The 21,768-nt window shown below is 39.5% G+C and overlaps 1 protein-coding gene and 1 long non-coding RNA gene across 4 annotated transcripts in view; one reads left to right on the top strand and one right to left on the bottom strand.

Annotated features, from left to right (window-relative positions):
• LOC107837125 (uncharacterized) overlaps positions 1-11,194 on the top strand; it is a 26,490-nt gene extending 15,296 nt beyond the window's left edge. Inside the window, exon 4 of the long non-coding RNA XR_001663117.1 lies at positions 11,184-11,194. This is a non-coding gene — a long non-coding RNA (uncharacterized LOC107837125). The remainder of the gene's footprint in view (positions 1-11,183) is intronic.
• Positions 1-21,768, bottom strand: part of arhgap22b (Rho GTPase activating protein 22b) — a 33,137-nt gene that overhangs the window by 6,878 nt on the left and 4,491 nt on the right. The window contains exons 2-4 of one of the 3 annotated variants that reach the window (XM_016675484.1): positions 14,297-14,496; positions 11,440-11,527; positions 1,841-1,969 (exon numbers count right to left, since the gene is read on the bottom strand). In XM_016675484.1, the coding sequence (XP_016530970.1) occupies positions 1,841-1,969; positions 11,440-11,527; positions 14,297-14,496 (417 nt within the window). Of the gene's footprint in view, positions 1-365; positions 615-1,840; positions 1,970-7,246; positions 8,504-11,439; positions 11,528-14,296; positions 14,497-21,768 lie in introns of those variants that run through there. The other 2 variants (XM_016675485.1, XM_007560190.2) reach the window with 2 other exon arrangements.

Raw genomic sequence — 21,768 nt, forward strand, 5'->3', positions numbered from 1 at the left:
TCTATCTATCTATCTATCTATCTATCTATCTATCTATCTATCTATCTATCTATCTATCTATCTATCTTACTTATTTCTAGATATAATGGTGAAATTATTTATGTATTGCATTTTTAAAAAATTAAGCTGCACAAACTTAAAATGCATGACCATAATGCCATAACAATATGAAATGATTTTAAAAAGATACACTAAGACAAAATGTTATTAGAATAAATGTTGTTAGAGCAATACAATTTATCCCCAACTTTAGTCGTTACTAACTTTATAATTTAGTTGACGTAATACTTAATAAAAACATAAATATACTTAGCTTAAATCAGCTATTCTGACAGCCTAGGTGTATTGAATTAGCAGCTAATTACTGTTTGATAGGCTGCAGCAGTCACAGCTGGCTGACAGCTCGCAGTAATCGTGGTACTTCACCATGCAGGAGCTGCACGGCAGCAGAGAGCGTCTTTCATACATCCCAAAGCTGCATTTCACTACGTTAATCCATCCCGTGTCTGGCATTTCACTCTGGGAACCAGGGCATTAATCCTTCATTTCCATACTCCACAACCGAATCAAGTAAGCTGGGGCAAACTAGACGACTGCAGCACAGCAGAAGAACATGATGAGGTCAGTGCGCTGTTAACCTCAGCCCCTAGAGCTGGCGACAGGTCTATTCTGGACTGTGAACCGAGACGACACACACACACACGCACGCACGCACGCACGCCTCTCCGGGACCTGTGAAACTGGGAGGGAGGCTGGAATCATGACCGAGCCACACACAGAACCGAGTTTATTAGCTCCATTGATGTAATTGTTGCTAAATACTTCACACTGTCACAGTTTAGGGTTATGTTTCTTTTTCTTGTAAGATTTGAGCTAACTGGCTCAAGTAAGACGTCGCTAAGCTAATGTTACAAAGCTAGCGAATATGGTTACTTTTTTGGGTACATTTCTACCGTAGTTTTACACATTGTTATAATATTTCTTTTCAGTTTTATACTCTAAGCAATGTAGTTGACGTACAAAAATAAATAAATAAAAAATTTAAGTTTAATAATGTACAAGTTAAAGAAGCATCTGCTTGAGACAGAATGACAAATATAACAAGTCTGCCAGTGATGTCATCCATGATATTATTGGTAACTTACTCCAAATTTATGCTCCTATTAATATAGTTCCTTCCTGTGGTAACATAAGACACTGGTGTTAAGCTGCGTCTTGGTCCTCTATACAGTCAGACATATCTGGATATGTTTCTATCCTGTCAAGTTAACTAATCTGGGATGTGAAGCTAATGATTAACATCAGACTAGTTGGTTCCTGCATCAAACAACCATCATTCAAACCAAAACCAGACATACATCCTGTCAAGTTAACTTGACAGGATAGAAACATATCCAGATATGTCTGACTGTAGTTCCCCTCAACTGATGGCGGAAACAAAATAGAAGCTCCCTGTGATCTAATTTAGTCTATATTGGAAAGATCCTGGAATAGATGGACTGGATCATGTTTGTGAAGACGTTGCTGGCTAGGAACAGCTAGGATACTTAGCAGCTATATCATCTAACTTGACACAGATAAGCTAAAGGTGAGGTATGATGTTGGCATTTCCATTTTAAACGTTAAAATCTCATTTCAAATGCATTTTGTAGATTTCTGGAGCCTGTGTGGCCGACAGGAAATGAACATTTTCCCCGCTTTTGGAGGTCTGTCTTCAGACTTTATAAGCATTGTTTTTATTAACATTGCTGTGATTCTGAAGACTGAAGAATGTTAGTCTTCATCTTCCCTACATAAACCATGTCTTTTCCATGTGTTTTAGGTTGAGGTTTGAGTTTACCTCCGCCAAATGGCGCCCAGATGACCCGCCGTATGGCCTTGACCCAGTCATCCATGTCGGTCTGCGAGCTTGCCATGAGCAGGAAGGATTCATGGCTAATCGGAGCACGGTCCTTCTCTCCCGTTCCACCTGGCGAGGGACAAAGACGAGGAGTTGAGGAGTACAGGTGACTGAACATGTGACACACTTATGACATAGTTAATGGAATGAAACCGCGTGGGAAGTTTAAACTAAAGCGTCTTGAATTAATTTGAAGGGAAGTTAATACATCAAACAAGCTATGATATGCAGAATAAGACATGGAGACAAAGGCCTCATTGTTATAGACAATGTCTACGGTTTATTGGTAGTGAGTTCACATGAGAAATGTAAAGATGTGGGCTAGCTGCCAGCATCAGAGTATAGCCAAGTTGAACTCCTTACTGCCTGAACGCACAGTACCGTGGTGTGAAAAGTGTTTACCCTCTTTCCTGATTACCTTTTTTTATTTTGTATGTTTGTCACACTGCAGTGTTTCAAATCGTCAAACCAATTTTAGTCAGATGTCACAAGTAAACAAAATGCAGTATTTTAATGAAGATAATTATTAAGGCAGAAAAATAAAAAATTACATGGTTCTGTGTGGAAAAAGTAATTGCCCTCTAAACCACTAATCTTTGAGGAATTGTTCTAATTCAGCCACAGTCTATCCACCTCTGGTTATGTTATTGTTCACTATAATACTGTTATGCAATAAAACAATTTTTACACTATTTTTATTACTTTTGGGTTTATGCAAAATACTCCCAAACCATCTGTTTTCTAAAGGTGAAGAAAGATGCATTACATTTGTCTCGCCACTAGATGGCTCCATCAGTTCTGCTCAAAGCGCTTGATCAAATCCTGAGCAGCTTGTTTTAGCTGAAACATCAGCACATAAACACAATCATACTCGACATATAAAGACACTAAATTTGGAGGAAAAAAAGAAACACTTAAGATTGCTATAAGGTAATACTGCTAAATAAGAAATTCTATGAAAAGGAAAAAAAACCCAAAATGAAGCAAGAAATTAAAAAAATCACTTTTCTTTATCTCTTTAGCAAACACTTGAGTAATTCAGAGAATGTCTCTGTTTTCTTGTTTGGAGCCATTAGTGTCGGGCGCTGGTGTTGCCACAGCCACAGCCATTGTTGTCTCAGTCATTTAACCAAATTTAAACAGCAGCTCAATGGAAGCTGAGGGCCATTGTCACCCAGCTTTTTAAAGTCACACTCTCATGATGAGCAGGGCTGCACCGTATGACCGTACCGGCCAGTAGAACAGGAATATAATCTAGCTTCATTCAGGAACACGGGGTTTACAAATTATCAACACAGAAATTAAATGTCTGCCTGAGCAAACTCAGTTATCAAACGTCATCCATGACGTTTCACATATTTTCCCCAAAGCTTTGGAGACCATCGAGATGTGTTTTAGTTTTGCCAAACGTGAGATGGGCTTTGTGCTTGTATTGGTCAGCAACAGCAGAGTAGTGAACAACAAAACGAAAGTAAAGATGTCCAGTATGAACAGTGCCTAAACTGCCATGGGACTAAACAGTGAATTGGGAATGTAGTAATTTCTTCTAACAATGAATAAGAAATCAAGTCAAGGAATACAAGTACTTCCCCAAAAACGTCTCTTGTGTATTTGTCACTCATTTCAGAAAGTTTAGCTTATATTTTGTAAATATTCATTCCACAAAGTGAAATATTTAAAGCATTTAGTTTTGTAATTTTCATGATTATGGCTTACAGATTAGAGACCCCAAATTCAGTGCCTTAGAAAAACAAATAAAATGGATGTGTACGAGTATTCATGCACTCTGTACATGGCTGAGGGTACTTTTGCTGCAATTACTGCGTCAATGCGACATGGCCTGGAGATCAGCCTGTGGCACTGCATAGCTGTAACAGCATGTTGGGAGAGGAGAGCATGAAAATTTCTAACATGTCCTGGTGGATGGTTGTGTTGACTGTGGATTTCACACTGAATTGTAGATGTAGTTGGAAATATCAGAAAAGATTAAATTATGTCTGCAAATGGAAGGATGAAAAGACCCAGAACTGTACCTTGTGGAATGCCACAGATTAGGGAGAATGACTTCTTGTTGTGATGGAAAATCTTATCAGGAAGATAAGAGCCAGAGATGCCCACCAGAACTTTTAACCTGCTCAGTGAATTTGAACATTTGAGCAGCAGGAGGGTGTATGTGTATTTTGGTGAATGGTGAAACACAGCTGTAGATGTAAATCTATCCATAGCTTGGTCCACCAGACCTGGGCAGAGCAGCTGGTGCTACTTTCACTTGTGGCGCTGCACCAACAACTATTGATGGAAAGGAGACAAAAACCTCTGAAGAAGACACTGAGCGCAACTTCCTCCTTCAAAAATATGAACAAAAATGGAGTAGTGTCGGATTTTAGAGGTTGTAGGCTTTCTCTTTTGTCTTTGGCAAAAGACCGCACGTCTTTCCTCTAATGTATTTGTCTTGGTTGTATTTACTGGCGGTTCTGCCCCCCAGGGGCGTTCAGCGGATGGTAGGGGGCGCTGCGATTTCTTTGGGTCGTGTGCTCAAAGGTAAACTTTTACCCCTTATAGCACAACAATACGTGTTTAGACTATGAGCTACTTGCTAAAAACGGAGACATTAAATCATGCTCGGCTGCAACTATGGTAGCTCTTCTCTTCAGTGTTCCTGTTAGCTTCTTATTACAGTTCCGTGTTCCTGCTACTGGTAGCTTCACCGCATCAGTTCAGTGTTACACTGGCTAACGGCCTTCCTGTCATTCACTTGTCTGATGTCTGGTTTTCAAATATTTGACGTCCTATTGGGGGTTTTATATACATGTGTTTTGGCAGTGTTGTAGTCGTGTCAAAGCAGCAACTTGTATTGAAAAGTGTTTTAATGTTCATCTGGGTGATGCCCGCTTCCATGGAAGGACAATGGAATATCGCTCTGATCAACATGTAATGACTAAAATCATGATCACAAAAATGAACCAATTTAAATAAAAAAATTAAAAAAAATCCTTCCATGAATGTAAGTCATTATTATGCCAAAATAGTCATTTTTTGGCATGACTATTTAGAGCGCCCATGGTGGAACGTTCATTTTATAGAGTTAACATCGGAACTGTAAGTGGTCCGGTATGTAACGGCAGCGCCAGCACTTTGAAATCTCACTTATCAGTTTACCGTGATTTTTTTCTGTCGTTGTAACAGGTAAGTCAGTCTGCCTTTCCCCATTGATTCGCTCCCCCACAGCTCCACACCATTAAAAACAAGCAAAACTCAGAAACGGGGATAGGATATGAAAACAGAGAGTCCGAATCTGATTCACGCTGAACAGTGAAAAATCAAGGACTTAAATGAGGGCAGATCAGATGATGAGGCGGCACAGCAGGTGAATGGCATAATGAGGGAAGATGGCGTGTCAATGCAAAGGGGAAGCAAACTAATAAACGAGGGAAACGGCAATAAACCAAGAAAAGATAAAACAAATCAAAGGAAACTAAGTGGAAATGCACAAAGAACAAAATGCAAGAAGAAACTAAAGTAAATGCAGAGGAATAAACCTATATGGCAAGGCCTTTTGAGCAATAATTAACAGGATACTAAATGTAAGAACAAACAGGCACTATTTTCAGATAAAAAATAATATTGTTGAAGTGCCATGGGTTTGTTGAGACCATATCTAGTACTAAGAATAAATGTATTTTACAGACCATAATGGCAAGGAACTTATTACTTATTTATGCTTTTAATTAAATATTATTTTATACATTTATTTCTTCAGTATTTTTCATGTCGATATTAATGTCATGATGCTGTTAAGTGATTCCATGACACTTTCAATTTGATTCATTAGGATTTGATTAAGAACCAGCCTTGCCTTTTGTAATTTCTGTACAGTGTAACTATTAATCTATAAATCAACACACAGTTTTATTGAAAATATCATCCATATTTCTGTCCCACTTGTGTGACATTAAAAGGACCTGGAACTTTTGTTCTGAAAGCACTGGTTTGCACAGTAAATGCCATGTGGATTAAATTTTATGGATGATACTCTGATGTCCCATTCTCCTGAAGGCAGCACAGAGCTGCACCACCAGAAACTGGCAGAAACGCTGAAGAGAAGAAAAGTTCTGATTGATATAGTTGCAGTTCTATCCATGTTTTACTGTTGCAGAGCATAGTAATTTTGAAAATTGTTCAAAGCTGGAATTGTTGTACATTTTTTATCTGTTCTTTTTGTGTAAGATTTAACAACAAACATCAGAAAATGGCACAGAACAAGAATTTGTTTCCACTCTGATTAGCTGCTGGTTGGCATACCAATTTTAAGTTGAATGTCCATTTCATTTTTCTTAGACACCTTTGAAAATGATGATACATTTTTGATGATAAATGCAGAAACAATAAATCAAGATGGCAACAATAATGACGGTAATATTAATCATGAAATAATATTTGGTGCAAGTAGCTTACATCTTCTTTGATATGGGGGGTAAGGATAATGGATAGGGGGCGCTGGCCCAAAAAAGGGTTGAAAACCACTGTCCTACACGACAGCCTGCTTTCTGCTTTCTTATTCTGCTTCTTACTTTTAAAGCGGTATTTGCTCTGCTTGGCATCCACATGCATTCAGGTTGCACCAAAGTTTACGTCAACTGAATCAAGATGTAGGTTTGTAGGCGGAACAGAGTTCACTCCTTTTGGTTCTCTTCAGAGTTTGTGCTTTCACACCTCCCGAAGTGAACCGGACATTCTAAGCAAACAAACTAGAGTTCAATTAAAGCAGATTAAGCTGATGTGAATGCATCCTTAATGTCATAACATCTTCTTGCATAAGAAGATATACATATACCTCCTTTCTGTGGTATATTTGTTGGACCATTCCTTGCCTTTAAGAAGAAACTTTTATGAGTTAAGTCACCAAAACAAGCTATGGTTGGGGGTTCTGTCTTTTGGAGGAACTGACTGACTTGGACTAGGTCCTAAGGGACCTGAGTGAAATATGTAAGCTATGTATGCTAAAGTACATTTAATTTTGTTTTTTTTTTAAAAGAAAAAAGCTCAAACTTTTATCTCCCACAAATTCTTTTTCTTCCCACAAACGTGATAAAAGGTGTTTGAGACGAGGCTATTTGCCATGGTAAGCGGCACATTTCACTTATGTTCATTATGCTTAAGTCTTCCTCCAATGTCTAAATCCCAGAAGTAAAATGAGCCCCAAATGACTGCCTAACTCAAAACACAAAAAAAGTTTGTTCCGATTTTGCTGTAAATCTTAGCCTCTAGCAGTCTCAAAGGCACTTGGGTCTCCACTCCACTGTCTGCCACACTTGTAAAAACTCTCCAGCATCTGTTTCCTGTTACCTTGGAGATGTTGTTTCTTCAGTCTGTCCGGCTTGCAGCAGACCAGCCCCATGTCTGAGGCTGCAGCGGGGAGAGGCTTGGGCCTAGGGCTCTGGCATGAAGAGGCAGCTCCTCCAACAACACGAGCTCCTTCTGGAAGCCGATCGGCACGCAGGTAGGTGTGCCGGTGGCCAGAACCTCCCGCTGAGGCATACTCAACTCTGGTAGAAACTGAAACCGTCAGACGAGCCCTGCTTCCTACACCTCAGTCTTTTCACACTCTCTTTTCTTCCGTTGCTCTCTCACTCAGCAGTGCTGGCAACAGGTCTGTACTCTCAGCCCCCCTGGGGAGAGGCAAATCCCCGAGGAGGGGTGGAACAAGTTTCTCTCTCTGTCTCTTTAGAGTGTCTGTGAGGAGTAACTGGGAGATGGGCTGTCCTCTAAGCTTTGTCAGACAAACTCATACCAACACACACACAGGGAAAACCTATAAAGCCAGTCAAGCTCCATGAACACAGGCAACTCTGAAAGTGTTTCTCAAGTCCAACTAGATCTAATCCTCGGACACAATGAAAGCATTTATCATACCTTAGCTTGGTCATTGCTTTCCTATTCAGTTCCATTTTATTCTCATCTCCCTTTGGTGCTCCTTCTGGGCTTTCTTCCATTGACCTGGATTTCTCCAGTAGAATTTCAACCGGGCCAATCAGCAACGTTGTCAATGAAGACGTAGATTTTCTGCGCTGTTTTAGAAATGTAGTCTGCCTGTAGTTTGGCAATGTTGGTGGAGGAGGTTAAAGAAGCCATCCGGTTGGCCACGCCTCCAAATATTGAATTAACATCCATCTCGTTCGACTTGGCACTTCTCTCTTCACAGTGGAGGATGGTTGTTTACAGTGCAGGAAATTTCCGGTAAGCTTCAAAGCATCGAATTGGAGCATTGCCTGCATTACTTTTCTGGTTTTGAGCCAAGTATTAGTGATTGGGTAAAATTTAAAACTTCAGCACAGTCCACACCTACAGGAAGCAATCGGTTCTCTAAAACCAAGAGTCCAAACCCTTTGAACTGTAGCACGTTTTATTGCCAGAATCAGAGAGGAATTTTAAAATGTCACAGTAAGCATAGAACATGGAGCTGCTTTTTACCAGGTTAATCATACAACATGTCAATTGAAGAACTTTGTGGAAAACCTTTTCTACTCGGCAAATAAAACAAACACTGTATACCACCCGAATGGATGGCATTACTGGTGCAGTATACCAATAAATATCTAATAGTAAATTGCATTACTGCATTAGCACTATTGCAGTAGCTAATTGTGCTAATTCTAGCACTACTTTAAATGGACCCATTTTCCAATTCTTGCTGATTTCTTTTACACAAAAATGATGGAAAAAGCTATTGCTTCTTATGTCTATTCCAAGTCTTATGGCTAGTGAAATAGCCATAAGACTAAATTTAAGATGCCAATCGGATAAACTGCCAGTGATAAAAGGTACAAGTTGCTGGAATTTTTTTTATTAGGGAGGCTTCAAGAAACTGTTTGATTCCAATTTGAATGTTGATCAGGCTTTACCAGTTTACCCCCAAATCAATACTTTTTCCAATCAGAATGTGCTGCACTAAGCATTACCATTTGACAGTAACAAAAACACTCCTTGGTAAGGTAAGGTAATTTTATTTATATAGCACATTTTCAGTAACTGGTGATACAGTTACTGATTCAAGGCTCACCAATTCCAGAATCAGAGAGGAATTTTAAAATGTCAGAGTAAGCCAGGCATGGGAGGGTTTATTTAAAAGGCAACTGTTTTGTCTTGTAACAACATGTCTACAGTTCAATCAGGTTGCAAGTGAGAGCAAAGCCTCAGTGGGAAACAAGAGAACAAAATGAAGTACAGCCCATATGCTTTGTTATATCCGTTTGTGCCATCAATGTGTTTATCGCACATGCTGGATTTTTAAAATGTGGCTTTTATTGTTTTGAATAGTTTTATTGATCATTGAATACATTAAAATACACAGTTTAAAATCATAAGAGAGTGTTGATGACAAACACTAGATTGCCAGATTCTTTTCAGGCAATAAGTTAAACCATATTAACCTAATTTGGTAGCTTCCAAGGTTAAATGTAAATCTCAGAATCAGTATTAAATGTTTTTGCCATTTCTCAGTATTTACATTTTACAACTCGGCTGAAGCCAACTGTGGATCTGTGGATGATGCACAACTGCAGTTAAACTTATGATATGCAACTGTTGGTGTCAATCACCCTAATCATCACTTTTTACCAGAATTTTAAAGAAAACATGCAAATTTCCTTTATTTCACCATAACTGCTGAACACCATGTGAAATCTAAAGCTTCAAGCCTCTTTCTTTCACACATCAGTAAGTGAGTAAAGCCTCACTGTCTATCATTCTCAGTAGGTTAGATTGGATAAAGAGGAAGTACGGTAACCTAAGTTTCTTCCCTGTGGATCGATAAAAATCTTAAACACTTGCAATAACTTCCATCAGTGATAGTCCACATATCTTTAAAAAAAAAATCTGTTTTTTTTTTCCCATCATGTCATGCTTCCTCCCCCTTTCTCTTTCCACTCGACCACTTCTCTCCTCAGCTGTCTGAATTTTTGCTCAAACTCCCTTCTCTTCTCTCGGTCCAGCTGTGCAGACCCGTCAGTTTGAAGCTCGTGGGGGGAATCACACCCCCCTGCAATATTGACTGGTTAGGAAGAAAACACACAGACACTCGCAAACCTGTCAACTATTCCAAACACAAGAAGAGACCAACAAACAAATGCTGAAGGAAAGCATGAGGAATATATAGTTATTGCCTGCGTTGAGCTTTATCTTTTACTTATGCAGCCGTGAGGAGTATGGAGTCCTCACGGCTGCTACAGATTTGAGTCCCGGCCTGTTGACGTTTGCTGCATGTCTTCCCCTTTCTCTCATTACCCTCGTTCCTGTCAATTCCCTATCAAAATAAAGGCCACTAGAGCCAAAACAAACTCGGTAACATGAACATAACATACATGTCGTAACACCTGTCATGAACATGAATAAGCCTTCATGAATATTTATGACTGTTGTCATAAAGTGTCATTCGGTAAATTATGACACTTTTAATACAAAGTTGACATTATTCAAAATGTCTTTGTTATGACAACTTGACATTAACCAAGAAATCATTACTGTTATAAATTTGTTATAAAAGAATTACTGATTGCATTTTAAAAATTAGGTAACTTTATGTTATTAAAGGTAAAGTTTAAATAGTAATGATTTCCTGGTTAATGTCAAGTTGTCATATCAAATACATTTTGAATAATGTCAACTTTGTATTAAAAGTGTCATAATTTACCGAATGACACTTTATGACAACAGTCATAAATATTCATGAAGGCTTATTCATGTTCATGACAGGTGTTATGTCATCTTTATGAAAATGTCATGACAGTCTTATTCACCCCCCTTCAAATAAAGTGTTACCCAAAAACTCTTACACCCGTAAATCTGACGTCAAGCAATGTCCACAAACAGTGACATCTATCTTTCGGTCCTATACAAATATAGCATTGGGATTATGCTGCGAGTCTTTCATTGCCAGTGAGGCTGATGTACTATTAAAAGTCAAACTGTGAGAAATGACTTCCTCCAAATTCTTTAACTTTGGACACAGTTGGGTGTTCCAACAGAATAATGATCTCGGATTCACGTCAAAATTGATTTTGGAGTCCAGAGAAAAATCCAAAGGTCTCTAATTTCTGAAGAGTGGTCAAAACTCCTGCTCAATTTATACTAGAAACCACAATAATCCTGGATAGTAAAGCTTTTTGCTGGTCTGAAGACGCGTACAAGCAATGGTCAAGGGTTCTCTGTCAGTTGGTGTGTGAAGCATGACCGCTCTCCTACGCCTCTGAAATCTAAAGTCTCAATGCAGCTAAAAGAGGTGGAGGGTGAGGTGCTTTTTTTCGTGCTAGACAATCTTCTGGCACCTTGAAATTGACTGTCATTGTGTCAGTCCCTACGGTAAATGATACAAGAGTGTGAGAAGAGAGAAAAGTGGCTAGAGAAACGGCACCCTCTGCTGGATGAATATTTGGATATTAGAAGTGAGCATGGAAAAAGTGGAGTCAAATGGTGTTTTGTGAGACTGGTGCATTAAATCAAAGAAGACAAAGATGAGTAAAAAGGAAGGTATCGGTTCTCACCTGGTACGATCTCAAAGAGGTGCCTGCCTGGTTCGTCTGGGTTGGCAGTGAGCTCATTGACCTGACATCCCTGTAGGGGTATAAAGCCCTGAAACACACAGGGAAATTCAGTTAAATAACTGTGCCAAAGTGAAGTACATCTTTACTTTATGCCACTCTTTTATTTCTATTCCTTGTGTTTTAACCTACGTTCATTTTGGATTTCTCCAACACGTGTACATCTACGTTCTTTAAAAAAATGTTTCCTCCTCTGCTCTTTCTTCTCCTCTTCTTATGTTACACCTCTTAAGCTTAGCCACTTCTGTGATTGAACCAGAACCAACACAGATTATCAGAATACATTATCCAGATCAATATCCATTTAGCCTCCAAGAGGCAGGGGCCAAGAAAGCTGCAAAAAGATGCCAGCCTCTGCAGGTCACCCCCCGTTAATCTCTTCACTGGCACCCTCCATCAAACGGTGTGCAGAGTCTGCCAAAACCGCTTCAGCCAGAAGGGCCGGGCTGTCGCCAGCATTAGTTGCTATGGAAACAAATGGAAGGGGCGGAAGAGGGGCTCTGGATTGATGGGGCTCAGGGGCATGGCAGGATGAATATCCCAGGGGAGCTGTGTGCTCAGAATAACACGGGTAGTAGCTGGCTGAAGATGAATGGGTAGAGGAATAAAGGCAACTCGTAACTTGAGAACACAAATCAGACAGTTGATTGTGCTGACTGATGGGAGTCTCATTTTAGCCAATGCTTTTGAAATTGTGTGCAAGTGTGCAAGCTCATGAGAAGCTGCAGCCCAGTTAAGCACGGTGAGTTCATAAATCTGTTTATCCTAGAAGCATACCAGTACGGGGGGAAGAAATACTTCCTCAAACAGTTCAGCTATGCATTGTTATGGACACATGTTTTAGCCTCTCAACAGTCATTTCTGTGCAAGTATCCATCCATCCATCCATTATCCAACATGTTATCCCTAAAGGGGTTGTGAGGAGTGCTGGTGCCTATCCCCAGTAGTCAACGGGTGAGAGGTGAGGTCACCCTGGACAGGTTGCCAGTCTGTCACAGGGCAACACAGAGACAATAATGCACACAGTCACACCTAAGGAGAAATTGGAGAGATCAGTCAACCTGAAAGTCATGTTTTTGGACTATGGGAGAAAGCCAGAGTACCCAGGTAGAACCCACTCATGAACATGGAGAACATGAAAACTCCATGCAGAAAGACCCCTGGCTGGGATTCAAGCCCAGGACCTTCTTTGCTGCAATGCGACAGTGCTAAATAAGATAAGACAACTACAAGACGATCATGATGATCTTGACATCTGAACATATTGTTAAAAACATTTAGCAATAAAGAGAGACCATAAAAGCTTCTCTGGCCTCATCACTTTAAAGTAATCTTGTATCTGAGGGTGGGCTGTGTTTTGTGTTCACTAATGGCAGTTCCCATCATCCATTGTCTGATAACCAGAGTCCATTTGCCCTGTAGTGGATTTATCTCTGCATGATGAAAGGGAGGAGAAAACCTGTCTAGATCCCCCCCTCAGTATTGCCTTTCCTGCTGCCAATTATCACATCCTTTTATCTCTTTGGGGGGGTAGTCTTGTTCCGTTTCCGAGATTAGTCTTCTCACCCCCACAAAGACACAACCAACTCCACTCTAGGCCTTTGGATTCCCAATCGATTAGAAGAGGAGGGGGGTGTAAAAAGGGTAGACTGACAGTCACATATTCAGGTTTTTAGGAGGAGGTGATTGTGTGTGCGTAAGGGTGCAGCTAAATCCATTGGGAGTTTCAAATCAATTCAGGGTGAATGAGTATTGGCAAGGTCTGATTGAAGAACGGACTGTCAAAGCCTTCAGTTACTGTGTGGGTAGGAGGATGATAATGGGTACTAAAGGGTAGGACTGCTTTAAATGAACAGTAGTCATGCGGAGTGAAGATGAGGATCGATACATGTTCAGAGTTTGGCAAGATCATTTTAGGTGATTATAACAAACATTTAAAGGAATGCGTGCGTTCTTCTGGGTTACATGATCGTCACATCACGTATGTTCCATTCTCTCACTCTCTCATTGGGAAAATATGAGTCAGCATCTGGGCTCAGTAGTAAAGAAATTTCCCCTGGAAGGATTTTCACTGTAGTAGTAAAGCCTTTTGCTTACAGAATGTCCTTATTTCAATGTTTGGGATAAATTCCTTGGAGATTCTTGTTTGTGGTGACCTGATGGCAACTTGAAACTGCTGCAGTTTTGCTGTCTACACACCCATGATACAAATCTAACGTTTCACTACATCCCAAAGGTGATTGGGATGTACACACACCTCAGCACACATCTGTTGAGGTGCGTGTGTGTTACACTGACAGAATTCAGAATGATGGGTGGACCCGGACCATTTGCTGTATGTCTTCCCTTCTCTCTCTGCCCTTCTACTGTCCAGCTACTGATGAATAAAGACCGCTGGAGTAATAAAAAAAATCTCAGCAATTGATACTAACCTCCTTTCAGTTAGCTGACTTGGGTATTAGTGGTGGTGGTAATTTTTCCTCCTGTTACTTTGGTACTTTCTCTGGCATCTCATTCAAAATACTTTGAAGTGTTGGAACGGTATGACAGAATTTTGACTGTTCTTAAAACTGTAACCTTAGAAATGTTTGGTAATCGTCATGTATACAGAGAACCCTCCAAAAGTGTAACGTGGAATGCTTTTGTGAAACAAAATACTTCATCTTTAACCAGCATCTGGATACTTTCAAACAACCTTTTGTTTTTCCAAGTTAATCCATGAGCATGTTTGTGTAATATACTAAGTGTATACTGGTTGTGAGTTTATTGTCCTAAGCCCCTGACATGTCTGAAACATTACCTGTGGTTTGGTTTCTTCTTCATCTTTGTAGAAGTAGAGCTGATCTGAGCGCAGCACAAACCAGCGTAGCTGCCAGTTCTTCATGATGCTGCGTTGCTTCTTCAGCCATCCGGCCTTCAGCGCCCCCTCCTGGAGGCTGGGGGAGCCTGGCCTGCACGAGCCTCGCGACACCTCTCCCATCACCATGCTCTTCGACCTGGCTGCAAACAAGTAAAAGCAACACATACAAGATATTTTTATATAAAGACATAGGGCAGATTTGTTATTCCTTCAGTTTGTTGCCTCGCATATTTTCTGCTTCCAAACATGGCAAATTAGATTTTCTCTCTCTGTTCTGTAAACTTTATACACACACTTGCTCTGCAGTTTCTCAGACATGACCACTTACAACCATCTGCCTCAGGGTGCTAGTTCTCTTGTCTGAACGAGGAATGGGACTGCAGACATAAATACTGTAACAACAGAGCAGACACAACAGAGAAGAGAAGAAATGTACACACAGCCGTTCCACACAGCCTCAGGTGACGGGAATGCCCCACTTCAATTTCAGAGGTCCTTGGAAGAGATTGTTTTGCTCTACACCCCGGCAGAGCAGCAGATAATAGGACCACATGGGACTGGCTGACTGATTTTGAGCAAATGTGTGAAACCTGAGCTCAGGCAAGGACGAGTTTAAAAGGCAGAGCAGCTATTGAGCTGTGACGCTGCTCAGATTGATCTGTTAAATTGTAGATGAATATGCTTTAAAAATGTCAGTTTTTACCTGATTAAACTATGGATTAGGCATGAAGCTATAGATTAATCATCAGAATAATTGATTACAAAAATAATCGAGTAATCGGATAAAAAAAAATTAGCACATTCTTCAGATTTTTCATTTAGTCAAGTCTTTTGTATGTAATATTGGAATGGAATTGAAATATGCAAATAAACAGTTAAATTCATTAATAAGTAAGCAGATAAACATTGTATTGCTTAAAATGCAATAATGAACACTTTATCATTTGTAGAAAAGGATGCAATCTGAAGCTTAAAAACAAAATCCTAGCATTGCCAGTGACGGTGAACGTCAACACGGACATAAAGGATACTGGGGAAAAAAGTAGCTCCGGCTCCAAAACACCTTTTTTGATCATAAATAAAACCTGTAGACCATCTAAATGCCTTCTGGAAAATCCACCTGTCAAACATGTTGGTGGAAGCGTCATGCTGTTTTCCAACCAGAGTGACAATTTGAATTGTTGTATTGTCCTGTTGGGCGTTAGTTATACCCACAACCTTGTTGATTCCTATAGAAGTGTTTGGATTAGGAAAATATCTTCAGTAACTCAAAATTTTGCATCAAATTATTGTTTTTAGCATTAGTAACGGATCAAAGTTATTGAATGATTTATTAGAACTTCTACAGCTCAATTGTGCAGAAAGCCTCCCTGGTGGTCCATTCTAACACCACGCACACACACACACACGCACACACACACACACGCACACACACACACACACACACACACACACACACACACACACACACACACACACTCTTAGACATGATCAATTTTCAGATGTTGCTAAAGCAACGGATGGAAGAATAGGAAGAAGAAAAATCAATATTTATCTTTTTTAATGACTCTCCTTCCTACGTCCAACATATGTTTAAACCTTAACAGGCGTGACTTATCTGTTTAGAGCTAATCAGAGTGCTGACTCAAAGGACTTGTTGGTGTGATACGCTGGTGTATTTGCAACACTTGAATTATATACAGAATAATTAAAAAGGTTAAGCTGGACTCAGAAATACAATAGACAAAATAATAGAACGGTCTTAGCACTGGTGAAAGTAGTGTCAATTTTCTATTTAAATTAAGCTAAATGCAGTCTAGTAGTAATCTTTGCCCACTGTTAATCAATTGTTACTATGGCAACCTCTAGTGAGGTAGTGATGATTAATGTGCTGGAGGAAGCTACTGGATACCTTCTCTTTATAATGGGCGTGTAATCTCTGTAATGTATAGTCTTTCATTTTACATCTGATATGCTAACTGTAAGGCATTATTATAGCTAGCTTTGCTCAATGGCATAGCATTGTGCTATTTCTTAGGAACCGAGATGACCTAAATATGTTTTCAGAGCCTTACAGAAGTATTCTTTTCTTCACATGTTGTTCCAACTTTAATGTAATTTTTTATCTATTTTTTTCTATTAAAAGGCACAAAAGTAAATGTAAAACAAAGGAACACAGGTCAGGGATGCAGCTCTTAGCAACACAACTTTGAGTGGGTTAGAAAGTCGTCTCAATGAATTAGAATTAGCGGTGGGACTGTTGTTTGATGTTGCTTGTGTGTAATATTTGTGGATGTGCCAGAAACATGCAAATGGAAGGGTTCCACCCAGAACATTTGTATGTTTAAAGAAAAAAGTGATTCATGCCTTACAATTTTTAACTCATTAAACGCAATGTAATTCATAAAGACTAATTCAAGAGTCCCACCCTTAATTAGGATATTTTAAAAATATTTGATTTTCAGTAACTTAAGTCAATAAGTGTGACATAGTTTAATTACGCGCACACACGCACACGCACGCGCACGCGCACACACGCACACGCACACGCACACACACACACACACACACACACACACACACACACACACANACACACCAAATGCAAGTCACATGTTTCAGATTATTTGAAGAAAGTGGAATTTGCTACCATTTTACAATTATTCATTACACAGTCATTTGTGTTGATCTATCACAAAGTCCTGTGGAGGTAAAAACATTTTTTGTCATGCTTGAAATGTATCTGGACACCTTCACTGGGTGTGAGTACAACACTCAGTAAATGAACAATCTTAGTTCATAGGATGCCTGAATAATTGAGTCAGGAATATATCATGTCATTTAATAAGCCAATAAGAATTTTGTTTAACGCTTAAAATTGGGGAACAAAGAGAAACACAAGTCTTGCATCCTCTTTGCTTAAACAAACAAATAAAACTTCACAGTCTCCTTAAAATTGTGTAAGCTTGTGGTGCGAAAAGTTATAATGAACGCTGTCCCTTTACCGTGGTGTTTCTCCTATAATTCCAGCCTTACCGACATCTTTATTCTTCCCTCTCTGCATTGTCACGCTCCGTTTCTCCTACTTGAAATTTAATTACTTTCCCTTCTTATGCTCAGCCACTCGGGTCTATTCAAAGCCCCCTTAAGAGCCCATCAACTTCTCTAGCAGCACCGTTCTTAAGGAAACATATTAGTTCTTGTATTATGGGCAAACTCTCATTGGCCAACTGTTTTAAATGTGTAAATAAATAAATGTTTCATTTTTATGAGAGCAGTGTCACATATAAGCATAATAAAGCAGGTTTCATTCTTTGCTGTTGCTAATTTACATTTAAATTAGTTTTGTCTTTCCATGGTGGCCCATAGTACAGTAGACAGCACAAGTCCCTGTGTAATAGGGACTTTTATCATTTATGAAATGATTCCCCGTTGCCTTGGCTCTTGATAATTGCATTCCAAGTTAGATGGAGGATTATTTCCCTCCAATAAAAACCAATAAAACAAATAATCAGCAAAGACATAAAAAAATACACCAAAGCATACCTGAGCAACTTGATTGTTACCAAGACACTGGAGCTGAACTGAATGAACATTATGTGGTGTCCATACCTATTGGCAGCTCTGATGAAGTTAAAAGAAAACTTTAAATTAAATGAATCTTTTATCAGATGAGTAGAATTTCACTTCAAAAAACTTTTAGGCACCCTGTTGCTATTGTTTCCAAAATGTCTCATTTGCCAATCGTCCAGAGTTCTAGGTCCTCTCTAAAGCATGCTGCTAATTAGTATACTCCAAAAGTCTTCTGTAGGGTTTAGATCAGAGGAGTGAGAAGGCATATTTTGGTTTTCTTCTGGTGAACTATTCCTGTGTTTTGGACCATTTTCTTGCTGAAATACTCAGTGTTGATGGTTTTTAACTTTTCTGGCAAGACAAACAGGCCCAGAGTATCAGATTCTCCACCTTACCTAACTGTGCTTACCAGGTCCTTTTCTAGACACTCGTCTTTTGATTGACACCAAACATACTGGGAGTGTATCTAACAGAAAAGCTGCATTTTAGTGTCTATTGAGCTTGAACTGTTTGTTGCTGGAAAGCCTGAGCTTATGATGATGTCATACTGTTTCCTGTTTTGGTTTGCATCTGTTACATGGGCCTGAATGGTGAGAATTTGGTGGAATATAGTCTTTGCATCTTGGAAGTATGTGTGATGCTTTTGAATCACTACACTCTGAATAGAGCATGTGTATTGGGATAAAGGTTGTGCAATTCAATATTCTACAGCACAGCACAGAGTATGTTACCTTTACCACGACTTAGCAGAGTTTAAAAATGTATATATATTTAGGGATGAATGTGGAAACTGATTTCCAATAGGGGTGAACACATAGTCAGCATTGATTTCCTTAGTTTTAGGAACTCTGTGATTGGCCGATACTTGCGTGTGAAGCTGATCTTACCCACAAATCTTATCTGCCTCTGCAAAGGTCTAAAATCAACCACTGTCATCTTCTGCTCTGCTTTAAGAGAGGTTTGACCAATAGACCGACCCACCAAGTCATGTCTGCACATTTACAGTCACCCTACTGTTACCAACTTGGCAATTTTTCTTACTATTTTTAGCAACATTTCAGACAAAAAAATCTATCAGAATCAGCAGGGCAGACTTTTCAAAGGTTGTGATCACGATCGGTCAGAAAACTGTCAATGCACTGCTAATTTTCGTTTTTCCAAAGTCTACAAGTGACTTTTACCAAGTTCAAGTCATGTCTCAAATAAGTTCCGCTTATCCTTTTTGAGAGGATAAGCGGAACTAGGGCTCAAGTCTCTAAAAACAGTGGGAAGTCTTAAGTATGGTCAAATATTAGGAAGCTACAGCTAACTTGGACAGGTGAGACATGCAATGAACCAATAATAGCAGATGATCCACAAAACAACTCTGTTCAATAAATTAAGTGCATCCTTCAATAGGAAACTATGCAGCAATCCAAATGTCTGCACTGTACATACTGGTTTGCATTGACTCTTGATTACATTTGATAAAGTTTGTCAATCAGTCAACCTTTACTTATAGAGCACTTTACAGACCCAAAGTCTGTAAAGTGCTGTACAAATTCATAAAATAAAACCTGACCAATAAAAACACAAATACCATAAAACAGATCATCTAAAAAGGAGCCAAAAAATAGAGTTATAGGCCATGAGGTTAAGTGAATCATGAGTCTTTACAATCAAGTCTAAGTCAAGTCCAAATTCTTCTGAACTCAAACTCGAGTCCAAACCTGAAACTTGACACCATCTGTGTTTTCTGATGCCCCTTTGCTGCAAAAGCTTTTTTCATACACTTTTTTGCTATCTAGATATATCTGTTGCTCAAAGGCTTTTTTTAATGCCCAAACAAATATCTATAGTTCTTGGCTTACATTGCTGTCCTACTGCCAGAACCTTAAAATTAGCAAATGGATTTTTAGGGCAGTTTTCTTATCAAGACCATTTCATTACCATGTTTGTACACATGGTCCACACATGCTGAAACATAGTAAAACAAGCACTACTAAACTTTCAGCCATGTTCCCTTACTATGATTGTTACCTTCCCCACCCCAGTCGGCCCATCCATTTATCTCCCCTTCATCACACCCCCTTCATTGTTTCATCTCTCCTCAGGATCCACACAAAATACCTCCTTTGTTCAACACGTGAGCCGCGCGGATCATAGCCCGAGTGGAACATACTGGATGATTCACCCCTGAGTCACAACTGATTTTTAATTCTGCATGTTTGTGTGTGCCAAGCCTGACTGCCCACTCCACAAATTTGGACCTTCTATTCAGAGTGATTCAGACCTTCCTTGGGTTTTGGGTGGAACTGTTCTGTGGTTACTTCTGCAACAATGAACTAAAACTCTGAAAGGGAGGCACTTTTATTGTAGGAACAGCTTTTGGGCACAATCACAGCAATTCTGTGAAACATGTCCTCAACAGCAAATTAAGGATGGGTCGAGTCAAAGGCTCTGCTTCATCCTGGACTGCAAACAGTCCAGTCATCCTGGACTGTTTGCAGATGTACTTACTCTAGGCCTAGATTTGCCCTCCCAGGAATGATTTATGCATATGTGCAATGATTTTTCAGGGTTTGTAATTGTAGGTAGGGAGTGCAACATCCAGGAATAACAGATGAACTCTTCCAAAATAGTGTGTCAAAACCAACAGAGGCAAAACCTCCACTAAAACCCTGAGGGTGTGATCTGATGTTTAGCATCAAGAGGTTGCAGCAGCAGATCCTTTAAGTCCAATGAAAGAGCCAGATTAATGTCCCCAGTTTTGCTCTGCACAGTAATCTGCTCAGAGGCCAACAGTATATTCACATCAAACTGTTTTGTATGCCACACTGAGCTGATAAGGTTGCGAATAGGCACAGTCACAAGGACTGCAACGAGCCTGCTGCACTAAGAGGCGGTGGATGTCCTGGTGAAGAAGAAACTTACTAGTAATATTCTGATTATGTAAAATGAAGGAATTTGTCAGAAGAAATTTAGGCAGTCGGTACTCAACAGTTGGCTGACTGTTTCATAACTACACTGGCAGACTGCATTATTGGTCAAATAGACTAAAGCTAACTAGCCAACTGAATGACAAAGGCCTAGGCCTGTCACAATGAGCAATAAATTAATTAATTGCTTGATAAATTAAAACGGTTAAAACGAGTGTAATTTCAGTTGCACTATTTATTTTTCTTTTTTCTCTCTTTCTACCAGAAACTTAAGTCTCCAGTCAGGTGCTTTGGTCTCGATTAACTCCCCCCCACACACACATCACGCACTTTTTTTTTTGGACAGTTTTTGTTTAGAGACTTCATTATTCGTTATATTGTTTATATTTTATACATTTTTTGATATTTAAAATGTCTTCCAGTTCCAGTGTTAAGTGTTCATTACAATTGAAAGATTATTGATCTTTGAAAATGTGTTCTTGCATTATTATGCCATTACATCATATAACTTGAAACATGGTTTCAAAATGGCATTATCATTTATCCAGCCCATCCTTACCTGGGTTATGCTTGACCTCTGTGCTACCACAGCATCCCGACATGGAATTTTTAATAGTTTGTTTTCCCACAAATGCATTTCTCAAATCTAAAACTGATTTTGGGTCAGTTTAAGTTGTGACATGGGCATCAATGGCCTGGACCTGCTTGTCCAGTACCTCCCACAAATGTTTGATTTTGATCAACACTTCATTGTTATACAGTTCAAACCATTTCTGATTCATTGACTGTGTGGTAAAATCCTTTTCTAATCAGGAGACCATAGCCATCAGGGAAGATCACTTGTACCCTAACTGGCATCCTGCTATGCAGCTCCGTATAGAACAAACTGATATTGTGTTCTGTCATCTATTCATCAGAACC

This window comes from Poecilia formosa, unplaced genomic scaffold (genome assembly GCF_000485575.1).
Source record: "Poecilia formosa unplaced genomic scaffold, Poecilia_formosa-5.1.2 Scaffold4, whole genome shotgun sequence".
NCBI lineage: Eukaryota > Metazoa > Chordata > Actinopteri > Cyprinodontiformes > Poeciliidae > Poecilia > Poecilia formosa.